Source organism: Sinohyriopsis cumingii, chromosome 15 (assembly GCF_028554795.1).
Source record: "Sinohyriopsis cumingii isolate HCF-2022 chromosome 15, ASM2855479v2, whole genome shotgun sequence".
In the NCBI taxonomy this organism is placed as follows: Eukaryota; Metazoa; Mollusca; class Bivalvia; order Unionida; family Unionidae; genus Sinohyriopsis; species Sinohyriopsis cumingii.
Genome location: NC_142975.1, coordinates 60,584,165 through 60,601,460, shown reverse-complemented (window position 1 = coordinate 60,601,460; position 17,296 = coordinate 60,584,165). Strand labels below are relative to the sequence as shown.

Below are 17,296 nucleotides of genomic sequence, written 5' to 3'. Positions count from 1 at the left end.
TTCGTCAAACTGTAACTAAACTCAAGGATAAAAGGCAGAAACGTTTATTGCTAGATACGATTGAGAATCTTTATGAAAAGTATCGAAGGGAAGCTAAGGAAGCCATAAGTTTTACCACATTTTGGCGTCTCAAACCATTTTGGGTGAAACAAAAGACAGAAAAAGAGAGGGAGACATGTCTGTGTAAGACTTGCGAAAATCTTACTTTTATGGCCACTGCCCTGTACAAACACAAGGCAATAAAAACATTTAATATTGAAGTCCTAGTAACACAAGTGGTTTGCAATCCTAATAACAAAGACTGCATGTTTGGGAATTGTAGTAGTTGCAAGGAAAAACAAGTAGAAACAAACATCGAAGATTTCAACACTGAGATCAGTTGGAATCAGTGGAAAACAGAGAAGGAAAAGAGAACATTTAAAAACGGAGAAATAAAAGAAGTAACTGTCACGAAAAAAACCCAGGAAAATGGATCACTTGGACATCTTATGGACAGATTTCACGATGACCTATGGATAAAAGGAAGAAAGCACCTTTTCATTGTTAAAAACCAAATGAATCACTACAGAAAACTTAAGGAATCACTAGGCCCAAATGAATGTCTTCTCCACGTGGATTTTGCAGAGAATTATGTAGGAAAGATGGAAAAAGAGATTCAAAGTGTTCACTTTGGAGCTTCACAGAATCAAATAACACTACACACAGGTTATTATATCACTGGAACAATGAACAAGCTTCAATCTTTTTGTGGAATTTCAGATAGCCTCCAACATGATCCATATTCTATTTGGGCTCACTTGAATCCAGTGTTGAGTGAAATTAGAGAGAAATATCCAGAGGTAGACACTGTACACTTTTACAGTGATGGTCCAACGACACAATATAAGCAGAAGTTGAACTTTCACATTCTTAGTAATGAAATTTTTAGTTACGGCTTTACACAAGCTCAATGGAATTTTCATGCTGCAGGGCATGGCAAAGGGATACCAGACGGAATAGGGGCAGCTCTTAAGAGATCTGCAGATCAGAAAGTAAAACATGGAGCAGATATTCTTAATGCTGACAGCTTCTTAAAAGAAATGAAGACTACAAACACTTTGATACAGGTGTATCTTGTCAGAGATGTTGATATTCACAGTATGGAGGCAAAATACAAGAACCCACTGTTAACAGTTCCAGGGACAACAAAACTCCATCAGATTTTTATTGATAAACCAGATGTTATCAAATATAGAGATGTTAGTTGTGTATGTTATAAACAATGTTGCAAGGACCATCAACTTCAAACGTTCTCATTGTTACCAGGTACAAAAGCAGAAGAATCAAAAAGGGTGTTCAGCAAAGGCAAAAGTGAAACAAATCAGAAACAAGATAACAGCTTCAAGGATATACCGATTACAGATGAGAAAAAGAAACAGACTACCTTGAACGGTCGAACGAATGAGGATCTACAGGAAGTCAGAAGAAAAGAAGGAACATTTAGAAGAATTCTAAAGTCATTACAGGCTAGAGACACATTCATTAATCTGAAAAAGCAATGTGCCATAATAAAAAATCAGATTGGGTATACACATGGAACACCAAGGTCTTATCATAACTTTCAAGCTGAGCCTATTTCACAATCAATTCTACCAAACAACATTTCTGTTAATGGTGACACGGCAGTGAAGGTCAAAGCAGACGGAGATTGTCTTCCTGCGTGTGGAAGTGTTTTTGCATATGGGAACGACTTACATGTATTTGAGATGAGAACACGAATAGTAGCAGAACTGACATTAAATGAGGAATACTATCTAAATGAAACTAATCTTATCAAAGGCGAGGTAGCAAACACTGAAAAGGTTGGATCACTGATAAAAGCATATGCAATGTATTCCGAAGAATACATGCATGATGGGAAACTAACATCAGATAAAATCAGAGATATTTATGAAAGAGAAGTTCTGAAGATAACTAAAGAAAAAGTTTACATGGGAATCTGGCAAATCCATGCCCTTTCATCGGTTCTAGGAATGTCACTTCGATCTATTTACCCTGAACTTGGAAATCCAGTAGTTAGACGACATTTGAATAGAACAGTTGAACCAAGAATTAATGAGAAAAGGTCATGTGTTGGACAAATTTTTTGGACAACTACTAGATCAGACATGCAAAATCAAAACTGGATACCGAACCATTTTGTCCCCATTTTACCAGAAACCTGCAACACCAGTGTCAATGAGATTGAGAAAAAAACAGAAAGAAACACTAATGCAGAAATCAAAGAACTATATCATAAATTTTGCGAACAAACCAAATCTACTGAAGTGAGTATAGATGGTTACCTAGGAAAGTATGTTTTAATAACATACAATGACCAGTATTATCCTGGATTGGTTAATGACATTGATTTTGAATCTCAAATGGTGTTTATCGAATGTATGGTCAGAATTGGATCCAAAAACGAAAACTGCTTTTTCTGGCCAAAGAAAATTCACGACAAGAACTGGTATGAACTTGATGAGATTAGATGCATGATTTCTGAACCAGAACCTATTGAGGGTACAAACCACTTTGCGGTAAAACAGTCTGAGTGGGAAGATGCTAAAAGACCCTAAACCTGCACTTACATTTTAACTGTGTATCAAGATGTAAAGATGAAAAGAAACACTGTTTGAATTTGTATTTCTGTGTAGTTAAGATTTTTGACGTGATAAAATTAGGGTAAAATGTTAGTGTAGTTTGATAAAAGTTAGTTATGATAGTTAAAATTTGCATATTTTAAATTTTGTTTCAATGGTCATCAAGTAAGATACTTAGAGACTTTTGCCTTTATATTAATTGACCATACCAATATGTTTTTTTAGTAAATATGTTTCTTCTGTTTTGACTTTTTAATTTAAAGTTTATATTAATTCTTGACAGGATATTGTCAACTGCATAACGAGAGTGTCAATTGTATAACGGTAATGTCAATTGCATAACATGCTTAATATAACATTTTTTGCAAATTCTAACACCATTCAATGCTTGTTATCTAATTATTTAATGTTGTTTTCATCATGTGTATAACATCAATCTCTTCAAATGGGGATTGTTTATTTGTTGTTCATGTAAAATAATTTTTTTCGATTGTTTTTTAAACATTTTTTAACAATAACTACATGTTTCAACAATATAATAAGTTAGTTGAAAAAATGGAGGATAAAATAGGTGGGATATGTTTGTAATCGTATAACACATTATTTGGTTTATGGTTTTGATTACTATATTAACTCAGAAAAAAAATATAAAGATTTTTGTTATCGTTATGCAATTGACATTTTTTGTAACCTGTATTTGAATATTTTGAAAAAAAATATATTTACTGTTTGAGTTAAGGTTGCATATTTTTTATTAGTGGTATTTGATGTTGGTTTGTTTGATTGAAAAAAATAAAAAGTCTTTATCAAATAATTTATTTTTGTCCACGGCCTAGTCTGAAATTTCGCGTTTTTTTGAAAATGGCCCATATATTCAGCCATTTTGATGCAGATGTGCCAGGGAAAAGAAAGCACACCTGATTAGCAACAATGACAGACTGGTATACAGGTGCAATACAAAACTGTTGGCATTATCTGCACAAAAATCATAAATGAGTTCAAAGATAATGAAAATTTTGAAAATGTTGTATAGAGTTATTGCCCTGTATTGTCATAAACCATATAATGGAATCAATATACACTTAAGCCTTTCAGCATATGGAGAAAATTGCTCATACCTTAGTGACAACTTCTTGATACAACAGCATCTTTATGTTGAATTCAAATGACCTCATGCAACCAACAGTATTTTCTATTTTGCAGCGTATTATGGATTTTTAGACTGGTCTTCATTTTAAAAGGATTTTGCTCAGAATTGAACCTTAAATGAATCAGGTAAACAACAGATGACCCATTTTGCTTGTACATGTTTTCAGCAAGATTAATATTAATGACATTGTATCAAAGTAATACTATTTTCAGGCATTCACCCTCATTTTGTGGATGAGTATAATGCTGATTCTATAACAGCAATCAGAAACATAGTGACAGATGAACACTGTATTGCCATTGGACCTGCAGGAATGGATTTTATTCATGATAATTCATTGTCTAGCAAGGAAAAGCAGCGAGAGGTATTTGAAGCACAGGTATGTGAAAAGTATATGTTCTTGCATAAAAATACACACCTTCAGTGGAACAGTGTTGATCCAAGTCAACAAATTTTAATGAGTGAGGCACATTATGATGTACACAAATCTAATAGTTCTAGTCTTATTCTGTCTTCCACTTTATAATACTTTTCACGGTAGCGATAGAATTGACCCATGTTATAATTCTTTATAACACTGTTCATGAAAGTCATAAAACCAACCCATGTTAAAACTCTTATAACACTGTTCATGAGAACCGTAAAAGTAACCCATGTTGTAACTATTGATAACACTGTGAGCATGTTATGTGTGAGGACACTTTATACTGAGATTGTATCATAATAATGCATAAAAATACAAAAATATAGCATTATCAATTTGAAACCTCATAATAATTCAAGCCCTGCTTAACAAATTTGGCACTGCTCTTCAATAAATAATTATATCCTTGCCTGTCCAGCTGCCTTGTCATCATTAAAAATTTCACAGGAAATTCCTGAAAAGTAGTTTGGTATGCTTTCATAAGAGATTCCTGGAATTTAATTTTGTATGCTTTACTGGGAATTCCTGGAATTTAATTTGGTATTCTTTCCTGGAATTTAATTTGGTATGCAGCTTTTTACTGATGAGCTCTCAAGAGAATTTCTTACCCAACTATCATTATTTGGAAGTTATTGCCCCTGAATGCACATTCTCCTAACTTTGGATTACACAGCTTAGCTTTATTAAGTATTATTGGACAGTTGGATATCAACCAAATTTCCTATGCAGCTCTATATTGATGACATCTTGAATTAGTTTGATTTTCTGGAGCCTGATTGTGTATTTTGGATTTGGATTTAATTCAGATTTTGCATTCAGCATTATATTGGCAAGACCTTGAACAAGTTCCATTTTCTGCAGCATAGCTTTCCTAGTTTTTGTTGGATTTCAGTCAGATTTGATTCTTGGCTTTATACTGATCAAAGCTTTGAGCCTTCTTTGTTAGCTACTGGCAGCTGGCTTCAAAACCTGCTTTTACAAATATTATTGGAACCAAATGCTTTTATAACTTTGTAAAAATTGTATTACATGATTGCATTGACTTAGCTTTTAATTTTCACATGGCTACTTCAAAAAAATAATGAGAAAGCTGGAGATTTATTTTCAGCATTCAGTGACATCATTTACAGCAATTATTTACTTTCTCCTGACTTTGGATACATATTGTACTACATTAATAAAAATTACATAGGTAGATGTCTTATGAATGACAAAATATACAAGCAATTAAGTACTTAAGTGAAATTGCATCTGCAATTAGTCTTTTTCCTTTGATGTGCCTAATGTCAATGCTTTAATCCTGCTACATCAAACTCCACCTTAAAAATCACTGATTTTTGTTTTTCTTTTTGTTAATGAAAGTAAGGGGTTGTGATCAATAAATATAATAATTAGAGAACTAATATACATTTCAATGTTGCAATGTCAATATGAAAGCCAGACAATCAGTCTCAATTGAGAAATAATTTCTCTGGTGCTTGTTTAATTTTTTAGAAAAATAGCACATTGGATCATCCACACCATTTTTGTCTTCTTAAATCTACATTCCACCAACCCCTGTATCACTTGCATCAACACACATTTTAATTAATGGACTGATGTCTGGAGCTGAAAGGACTGGTGCATATCTAAGTGCAGCCTTTAATTTATCAAAATACTCCTGATGTTTGTCAGACCATTGAAACTTGGTTTTCTTACTCAACAAATTGGTAAGGGGTTTAGCAATAATATTGAAAAATTGGAGCAAAATATCCAGCCATACCCAAAAATTACATATTTGCTCTTTACTGATAGCACTAGGAATTCAGATCTAGCCCTGACCTTAACTTTTATAGGTTTAACATGACCATGTCCCATAATAGGTCCTAAAAATATAACAAAAGCATGGCAGAACTCACTTTTACCTAAAGTGTCAAATATGCATCACCTAGTTGATGAAAAAATTTCTGAAAGGTTCCAGGTGATCTTCCCCAGTGACATTGTAGATGATTATATCATTAATGTAAGTATCACAGTTATCTAAACCAGATGCCATCATATTCATTAAATGCTGGAAAATTGTCCATCTGGAGTTACAAATGCCAAATTTTAATTTACCCTTTCTGAGAGTGGAATTTGCTATAATCCTTTCAATAGGTAAGAATTGCATTTCCAATTCTGTCAGTGCCTTGGAAACAAATCAGATTTTGTGTCATTGTTCACCTTTCTTTAGTCAGTACACATGTGGAAAGTATTATCTGGTTTTGGTACTAGAATACAATGTAGACTCCAGTTACTTTTATTTGGTTCAATTAAATCAGTCTCCAGCAAATACTGAATTTCTTTTTTCTTGCAAACATTCATGTGTGAGAAGTTGCTGTTTCAGAGGTGTAGAATCAAGAGTTTCAGTGTCATGGTAGGTTTTATTTATTTGTGTTGGAACATCTGGAAACAAGTGTGCATATTCTCATAACAGTTGTTTAAATTCACTCATTTCTTGTGGCTGTAGATGCAAAATCATATGGTCCAGGTTGTTTAATATTTCCAAATTTATGAAGATTGGTTAAACCAAAATCACTAGTCAGATTGCATTCCACTGCTAAAATCCACACAACTAAACTGATTGAATGATTAATAGAACTATCTCAATCAACATACTCCTTTAACATGTTAAAATACAAGGCAAATTTTTTTCTGTTTTCTCCTCGCAGGATTGTCAATCATATAATTTAAGTCACTTACTTTCTTTTGAATTGTATATGGACCATGCTACTTACCCTGAAGAGGATTTTTGAGATATAGGCAAGAGATCCAAAACTCTATCACCGGGCTGAAAACTAATTTCTTTTGAGTTTCTGTTATACCTTTATTTAATGTCTGACTGATTAGAGTGAATATTAGTTCTTGATGCTTCACAAGCCTTTGAAAACCTATATTTGAAATCAAAGACTTAGTCAAGAAGATTAATCTCTGAATCTTTGGTTGAAAGAAGTTTCTCTTTCAGTAACTTAAATGGTCCATGGACAAAATGGACAAAGTCTAGTTAGAACTGAAGCCTAATAATTCTTGAACTGATTCCATGACATCATACGACAGTAAATGAACACCCTCATCCCAATCTGATCCTGTATCAAAGCAATATGACTGAATCATATTCCTCAAGTTCTGATGACATCTTTCACTGCCTGTTGACTTTCAAGTGGATGCATGGACAGTAAATGTAAACTGTTGGATGCCTAATGTATACACAACTTGCTGGATAAAATTTGACCCCTGATCAGACTGAACAGATTTGGGAAGGCCAAAAGTGGAGAGAAAAAACAAGACCTATATAACAAATTTTAGTATTAGTTTTAGTATTCCTCAGTGGAACTTCCTCTGGAAATCTTGTGGATGCACACATTATGGTCAACAATATTGGTTGCCTTACTTGATCTTAGGTAAGGGACAGAAACAGTCTACCATTATTCTGCTAAACGGTTCATCAAATTTATGGAATAGGTTGCAGATGAGACTTAGGTATCTTCTGATCAGGTTTTCCTACCATTTGACAAGTATGACAAGATCAACAGTTTTTAGAAACATCACTTTAAATTTTCACCAATATAAATGTTTGGAAATCTTGTGATAATGACCAGACAAGGGAGTTTCATGTGCTAGACTTAGAATTCCCGGTCTGTATGACTTTAATTAGGAACAACAATTTGGTAGCTCACCGACCACTCATCTCTAGAGATACCTCAGGTGGTCTTCATTTTCTCATAAAGACCAACCTTTTTATGCAAACAAGGTTTATCAGTTACAAGTGGATTAACCACAACCTTTTCTCCACCAATGTCATAGTAATAACTGAATATCTTTGATGGGTAATCATAATGAAGTCACCATTTTGACTGTCACAGATCCTGAGATTAAGTCTGATGACAAATTTTCACATTGAAGAGGAACATTAACAAACCCATACTGTACATCCTGAATGTGAACACTTTGACTAGAAGAATAATTCTAAGATAAAGGCAAAATACCTAATAATAATTGACTCTGAAAAGCTTCCATGTCCCTTAATATTCTAATAGGGATAGGCATGGCAGAATCACTGGTAAGTGACATTGAACCTTTCAGCATGAATGGTTCATAATTTTCCATAATAAAATCAGACTATGGCTTAATTGAGTGTATCCAGTTTTTTTCTAGTTCCCAAACCTTTGCCAGTATGTCTCAAGTATAACCTTATAACCCTTCAGAATGCATTCCTTAACCACATCATAATTAGTACTTTGCACTGGTTCTAATATTGTATTTTGGTTTTTATTTAAAGGTTGCTGTCATTCAAAATACATCTATATTTATCCTAATGCCTGGATCATATAGAATGGTGTGAAAGCTGGAATTGGTCTATGTTTAATTTTAAAGTTTGCATTTTATCAATTTTATAGGTAAAGCTTGCATGTGAGATTGGAAACAGACCCATCTATGTCTATGAAAGAGGTGCACACTTAGAAGTTCTGACAATTTTAACAAAGAACAAAGGCAAGTTGGCAGGCATACTTATCCATGATTTCTCAGGGACACCAGCACAAGCAGAGTCCTATGTAAAGATAGGATGTTACATTGGAGTTACAGGTAAGGGACAACACAACAAACCATGGATTACATAAAGACTGGATGTTAACATTGGAGTTACAGGTAAGGTATGCTAGAACAAGTTCAAGCTCATGTAAAGACAATGGTTACATTGGAATTACAAGGGATACCAGAATAAGCTAAGGCTTAGGAAAAGATAGGATGTTACATTGGAGTTGCAAATAAGGGACACCAGAACAAGCCATAGATTACATAAAGATAGGATGTTACATTAGAGTTACAGGCAAGGAGACCAGAACAAGTCAAGAATTACATAAAGATACAATGTTACATTACAGTTACAGGTAAGGGACACTAGAACAAGCTGGAGTACATGTAATGTCAGAAAGGTATATTGGAAATACAAGGGACACCAGAAGAAGCCAAGGCTTAGTAAAAGATAGGATGTTACAATGGAGTTACAGGTAAGTTGTTGTTGTTGTAGGGTTTAACGCTATTTTTCAGCACACAGTAGACTATACATGGCAGCCAGTATTAATGGTAGAGGAAGAACCCAGGAAATCCCCAGAAAGAACCACCGATTGTACCTTCTCAGCGTATTCTTTCAGGTATAGAAATTGTTTAGATACATTGGCAAAATGGCAAGAGGATGATGATCACTTAGAAACATTAAACTCGTAAGATACTGTTACCTGCTTGTGTCTGGAAGTAGAAAGAGAAAAACACACGGTGGGGGGGAGGGGGGGCTAGAGGGGCAAACCTTATCTGCAAGTAGAAAGAAAAAAAACAAGCGGTGGGGTGGGGGGCTGGTAGGGCAAGCCCTTTCTGCAAGTAAAAAGAAAAAAAAAAAAACTTGGATTCCCGGAGGAACTCAAGTTATAATAAGGGTAATTGTCCTCATTGTCTGACATTTATATATGTAGTCACCTGTGTTTGGGCATGGTTGAAACATTTCTTAGTTTATATTCCAGCTTGATTTGTTTTTAGTCAGCTTACAAATTGTACTTAGTGTCCAGAAATATTAAGTACTATGAAAACTATTACAAATTTTGAAAATGTGGTATCTGAAATATTGGTGGTTCTGGATATTTAGATACTAATAGTAACTGTTTGGCAAGCATATCCTCGGCTTTGTCTAAATATAATTCAAATGCATCAGAAAGTTTTCTTGCTTTGTCTAAAGATAATGTTCAAATGCATCAGAAATTTGTCTTGCTGTGGAAATAGCCCTCAGAATTTAATCCCTTATATGTGCCATTTTCTTTCATTGAAAACTAAAATATTGATTTTTTTTTTACTGTATTTATGTGATACAGACATTTTATTTCACACATGGCAGTTTCACATAATTGTTGACAAATGCAACAAAATAAAAATAAAATGGTAAATATGGTAAATATGGTAAATAAGGTAAATATGGTTTCTAAGAAATCAAGATTAATCAGATTTAATATTGAATTTCACACCTTTGTCCCAAAATCAGGATTTTCATTCTGTTGTTTTTTTTTTAGAGTTATGTACCTCTATTTCATTCAGTTTTTTTATTGCAGAAAGTTACCTTTTTAAAATAAATTTAATGTTGTGATCTAGCAAATCATTACAATTCTTTTTGTGAAATCAAGAAGTTTACAAATCTGAAGATGTCTAGAAATATTTATTAACATGTCATCAGATAATGTTCTTATGTTTATAAAAGTTTGTAGATCCTTAGTACTGAAATCATGGTTGCCTGGGTAACCAAATCAAAAAAAAATATGTTTAATATACCTCTCATCAAAGCCTAAATTTCATGTTGTTTGTTTGATTTTTTTGTGTTTTCATGCTATGTATTTGTTACACACATTCTTTGATTGGCAGATATTTAATTTGTGGTTACCATGGTGACAACATTTCAAAATATGTACTGATGCTTATTTCAGGAAATCAAAATGCAAGGAATAGTGATTCATATAACATCTGGTATCTAGGTTGATATCATCAGCTCATTATTAAGGATTTTGATAATGTCAATAATTCTAAAAGTATCAGTTTGAATTTGATGACACTTGCAGTTTAATATGCAGAGAATGTTAAATGCCTTTTGAATCCACCCCCACAAGGATGTGTATAAGGAAGTCAACTGTTCACCCATTATTGCTACATGTTTTGATAAAATTCATTGTACACTTTATGTTACTTAGCTTTTGTGTTAGGAATATTGCATGAGTAGAAGTGGTATTTTTTTTTTCAACAAACACTGCCCTTGTATGGTTATGAATACCATGTATCTAGCTTTATATTTTGGGGCTCAGTCTTTATTTGAATAAGCCCCACACTTGATATCCCCACACTTTCTCAGCATGAGAATGTCAAGTAAATTTTTTTGAAATAGAAGTACCATCTGGATCTCCCATTACCAGCAGGGGATATAATGTGGGTCATAACTTAGAAAAGAAACTGTTCATGGTCCCACCTTAGAAGTGTATACTGGCAAGGGGAAGTATTTGGTCTCTTGGTCTGTCCCTACATCACCATGCATCCCGCCCTCTATGTAAAAATGTGGAAACCATTAAGATCAATCCCTATAACCATATATATATATATATATATATATATATATATATATATATATATAGCTTACTGCATTTGTATGGGAAAATATGAACAAGTTTTTCGGATGGAAATACTGCACGACCTTTGGAGTGCAGTATATCCATTTGACAAAACAAATTCATATTTTCTCATACAAATGCAGTAACCATTTTATGATATCCTCATTTTTTTTTTCTACCTAAGGCTTAATTATGTAAATAAAAATATACTACATGAAACAAAGTAACTGAATGTATGCCGTATTCCGAACTAAATACACAAGCGCAAATTCAGCATTACACAACAACAACAGTGTTAATGCGCACATAACTCCGCCCAGATAAATTTGAACTTGGTTGCGTGCTAAACATAACTTTCAAAAGAAAATGGCGTTTTGGTCTACTTAAAATTGAACTTTGGAGTCATATTGTGAATGAATGCGCATTGCAACAACTTTTCCATTTGATCTGGAATGAATAGATTTTGGCATTTTTTGTTGTTTCTATGAAATTTCATGATTATGGGCTGGATTTATGTGCCAATTCTACATGAAGTACATCGAATTTCAGTGGTGATGGAGCAGCGTACTGTTGACATCTGCAGGTGTTTTTTTGTTCTGCCATTGAATGTTTGAAATCATAATGTGGGAAAAATAGGAAGACTTTCAATTACAATGATAAAAAAATACTATGGAATATAATGTTTATTTCATTTTGAGTGCAGTAAGGAGGATGTAATTGCACTTGGAATATAGGTGAAATTACAGTAAAATTTCAAAATGCGTTATCAAGCTTGAGAACCCATGACATGGCTCATGTAAGTCAGATTTACAGAACTAAGAAAGTACATTTTGAGAAAATTCAGGATGTAAAACTGTAAGTATATTTTTTGCCATTCTTATTACCAGCTAAAGAAGATACATTATGCCTTGTCACTTGGATGTTATTTTTAAGGGCCCTGTCTGGCATCTATAGCTAGCCTAAATCCAAAACATTGTATTAGAAAAGTTAATTGGAATGTGCAAAAGCAGCTGGTATGTGGCAGTCCACGAAACATCTGCTTTAGTTCATTCAGTTGGTTTGCTTCATCCACAGACAAATAAAATAAATCAAAAGTGCTGGCTTCTGTGTCCATTGTTTGTTTACAATAGAAAGTAGTTCTTTTATTCACGTGAATTCAATATCAATTGCATGCTAGTTCAGTATTGTAAAATACTGAATGATTCTAACAATGCAAAGTTAATGGAGAACAAAATGAGCATATAATAAATTTTTTTTCTCTTCTCTTTCTAATATACAAGATAAGACAGTAGCATTTATTATTTTTTAATCAGGTGTCCAGTGACAAGTTTTTCTGAAATGTAACACTAAAAATAAAAAACATAATCTATAAACACTCAAAACCTTTTCTAATTTATATTTCTCTATTCAGTTAACCAAATACTGGTCAAGCCTTTTACTTGTAAATATTACAGCTTGTATGTCAACAAGCTATTGTGGCTATATCATCGTATCATGAAATTGAATGATATCAAGAAACAGGTGACTAGTGATTCCTAGGTAAACATTTTTCAGCTAGTGATGTTTGGAAAGATTAATTGGACTATCTTCTTTGTACTGTTCTCAATCTTTGTTTATATGTTTTAAAGGTTGATTATATTGATGGCATCTTGAATTTAGATTATTATTAATCATAATGAAAAAATGTCCTCTTCTTTTTCCCTGATCAATTCTTTACTTTTCTTAACTGTTGGACAATTGATTTTTATATTTTTTATATACAAACTTTTAATTTATGATATGATCCTAACACCTTGTCCTGTTTATCCAGCAATAAGTTATTGCTTGCTGACAAGCCAACCCCAACCCCATTTTAACAAAATTTGGCAAATCTTTACATGAATATCCCTGGAGATGTTAAAAAAGTGCTTAGATAAAAAGCCCTGGACTTGTTAAAACAAAGTACCTTGTCAGGTAATAGTGTTAGCCTTGGACTTGCAAGAATGTCCAGAACAGATAATAATTAGCCCAGGACATGCTAGAATGTCCATAACAGATAATACATACCCCTGGACATGCTTAAAAATACTGCATTTGAAAGTCTTCAATAAACTTTAAACCACTTTTTCAATTTAACAATAATGCAAATTGTTGTTGTTGTAGGGTTTAACACCATTTTTCAGCACACGATAGGCTATTCATGGCGGCCAGTATTAATGGTGGAGGAAGAACCCAGGAAAACCCCGGAAAGGACCACTGACCCACAAGAAGCTACTGGCAAGCTTTCTCACATACCCACATTAGCCGAATCGAGACTCAAAACCCACGCAGACAGAGGTGAGATGGCAGTGATCCGTAACGGAGAGCGCTTTAGACCACTCGGCCACTCGGGGCCATTAATGCAAATTCTGTAATAAAAATACATACATAACATGAATCTAGGTCCAGTGAAAAGATGCAGTGCACCACTACTATTCTATCTCTTTATCTTTTCTTCCATCCATTCATCTAACTTTACTTGGCAAAAAATTGGTAACTTAACTCTTGAAATGGGGGGGGGGTTCAGTGAAAATAAGTAGAGTTTCTGGATTAGTTTTAATGTTATATAATATTCTGTTGTATTCACTCTGTAATGTTATTATAATGTTATATACTTATATATAATATTCGATGTTCCGATGTAGTAGCATGAGTGGATCCAAGAATCCCCTCCCCAATCCAAATAAAACGAAAAAATTAACATGAAACAGCCAGAATGTTTCCTAGAATAAGTTTTCAATACAGCTTAATGGTTAAAATTTTAACCTGAAATTGCTTAAAATGTAGGGGTTTCCAGGTCTTTCACCACACTTCCACCAGAGGTTCCATCCCAGAGACCCCATGCCTCCTTATTTTCACTCCATCCACTACTAACACTAAATAGTGTTTCTGGATCTGCCCCTGCATAGGAACTTTAAAATAGACCTTTTGTTTTCTTTGTAAACTGCTAGCTCTGCAAGGCTTTTTTATATTTTTAAATTTAATAAATGTCATTTCAGAAAAATGGTAATGATTATTTGAAGGGCAGGTAATTTTAGTGTACTTCGTGCCATTTCAAATACAGACGCAGTTCTAATTACATCAGTTGTTTTCATACAGCACATGGTTTTCTTAATAGTGGTTCAAATTAATTGTCAATCAAAGTAGATGAAAGGCATGCAAGTGTCTGTTAACTTTCTCAACATTGTGAGATCTGTAGTGCAAACAACTTTGCCCTATTTCTTCTTTAATGACAGTGGTGCTCAGTTCTGGAGTGGAATCTTATAAATTAACAGGATTGATACTTATAGCTTTCGAGTTTTCCTGTTAAAGAGATTGTAAAGACAAATAAGTCCTGGTCAAAAATGCAATAAATATTTAGCAGTTGGATTATTTTAGTGTCCATTGTAGAGAATTTGTGTCAGTTCCCCATCACTTTTCTCCTTTTCTCATTCAAGTTATTCAAGCGCTCTTCACTGAATATAGGGTACATCAAAGCTGAAAATGATCCATACAGTGTAAATGAAAAATTTATTTCACAGAACATAAGATCTGAAAAATAGTGACCAAATAATGCCAGATTCATAAACTGAGATACAAGCAGAATTCAGATTTGTTTTTATAAGATTTTCACTAATTTATTTTGTAAAATGTAATAATTACTATAAAGTATTTTAAGTTAGTATGATTTTATTGTCATAATGTAAGTGGTACAGTCATACATGTTACCAATTATAACAGTGCATCCTCTTGACATTTATGCTCTTTTTCTGTTAGCTGTGTGCTTTGAGATTTAATTCTAACAGACTAGGTGAAAACTTGGAGACATGTTGAAGCCAGCCACTTTTGATGATTTTATAGAGAACTGATATTCAGTTACATTTAAACTGTTTCTGTAGGAACAAACACAATGTAATATTTGGATTTCTAGGTTTCAGATTTGCACATAGATGGAAAACACATTTTAAAAAATAAATTTATTTTTGTCAGTAACATTTTATTGTTGAAGCCTAAATATTAATGGGTGCACAGAGGAGTCCTTGCTATTTCCAGTCCATGTCAAGCTTTATTAGGTCTTTAAATTAAGTTTTTTAAAAACCACAAAATCTCTAAAAATTGGTACCCACAAATAAAAATTAACTTGAGAATATGTAGGGGCAATTTGGTAATATTGCTCTACACAAGGAGTGATATCAAATGTAGATCATGTAGACCTCTTTTCCCAGATAACTCCCCATTAATTATTCCCTTTATTTAAATAGTGTGGTATTCTGATGCTCAATATCTGTCTGTCCATCCATCTGTCTGTAACTACATCTGGTCCTAAATTGCTGAATGGAAATGGTTCAGAATCTGTGTAATGTTGTGTATTTACCTGCCAAACATCTGGTTATTGCTTTATTTATCTACCAAACATCAGGCTATTGCTTTATTTACCTACCAAACATCTGGCTATTGCCTTTTTTACCTGCCAAACATCTGGTTATTGCTTTATTTATCTACCAAACATCAGGCTATTGCTTTATTTACCTACCAAACATCTGGCTATTGCCTTTTTTACCTGTCAAACATATGGTTATTGCTTTATTTACCTGCCAGACATCTTGTAATTGCTTTATTTACCTGCCCAACTTCTGATTATTGCTTTATTCCTCAGAAATGAGAGATATTATCCTTAACAATTCACATTTTTATTTCTCAATAGATCAAAGTTAGAAGAGTGGAATATATATATATATATATATATATATATATATATATATATATATATATATATATATATATATATGGGTCACATTTTAAAAGAGAGTTATTGGGTGGGCCAAGAGATATGTCATAAATGTATGTATTTAATGGATATTTTGTTAGAACACTGGGTCATAGTTTGGAAGAGGTATTATTGAGTGGGTCATGGATATGTCATAAATGTATATATTTAATGGATATTTTGTTAGAACACTTGGTCATAGTGTGGAAAAGGAGTTATTGAGTGGGTCATGGGATATGTCATAAATGTATACATTTAATGAATATTTTGTTAGAACACTGGGTCATAGTTTGGAAAAAGAGTTATTGAGTGGGTCATGCGATATGTCATAGATGTATATATTTAATGGATAGTTAATCAGAATGCTGAGTAACAGTACACAAAAGGAATGATTGGGTGGATCAGAATGACACCTACATAATAAAAACATGGGACAAGCCATGTAGGTAGCTCTACTTCACTGTTGTCATGGTTATTATTGAAAGACATATAAAAGATAAACCATCAAATTCATTTGTCTTTTGGGATATGTTTTTACTTTGCTTCAGGATACAAAATTCATTTATGATTATGTATGTTTGGATCCTGAAGGGGTTACAGTGGAGGGGATTAGTTGAACTGTTACAACTCTATGGTCATAAATTTAGCAGCTCAAAAGAGTAAAAACCATCAAGTTTTGTAAAATTCAACAAATAACTAATTTCCCTTGAATACAAAGTGAAAAATTAAAAAGAACTTACAGTATTGAGAATTAAATCCCACATAGTCCTAAATGTTCTATCTCAAGTCAAAGTGTATGAAGTTCCAGTTGAATTCCAGTGGTATTCCAAATAAATTCCAATATTGAATGTGTGGATTTGTCTGTAATCTTGACTGTGCTAATGTGTCAATGGCCTGGATTGTGGTGATGCCTTAACAGTCTTTTGATGTATCACAATAATATAATCCTAAATGTCATTGACTGAATCCACTATAATTCCAAATTATTGTTTTACTCCAAGAATATTATTGAACACTTTGTAGTTCCAGTGAATAATACTTTTAGTAAATAAATCCACCTGAATTAATAAGAGAACACAAGAATAAGACTGATACCACTTCAGATATTAAGCCAAGAATGATTAATTTTCCAAGTAAATGACATTGATAGAATAAACTAAGACACATTAATAATGCCAGAAT

General features: G+C 33.2%; 1 protein-coding gene across 1 annotated transcript in view; it reads left to right on the top strand.

Annotated features, from left to right (window-relative positions):
• Positions 1-17,296, top strand: part of LOC149781903 (uncharacterized) — a 59,707-nt gene that overhangs the window by 37,989 nt on the left and 4,422 nt on the right. Inside the window, exons 5-6 of the mRNA XM_089936101.1 lie at positions 3,984-4,150; positions 8,611-8,797. Of these exons, the coding sequence (XP_089792227.1) occupies positions 3,984-4,150; positions 8,611-8,797 (354 nt within the window). The remainder of the gene's footprint in view (positions 1-3,983; positions 4,151-8,610; positions 8,798-17,296) is intronic.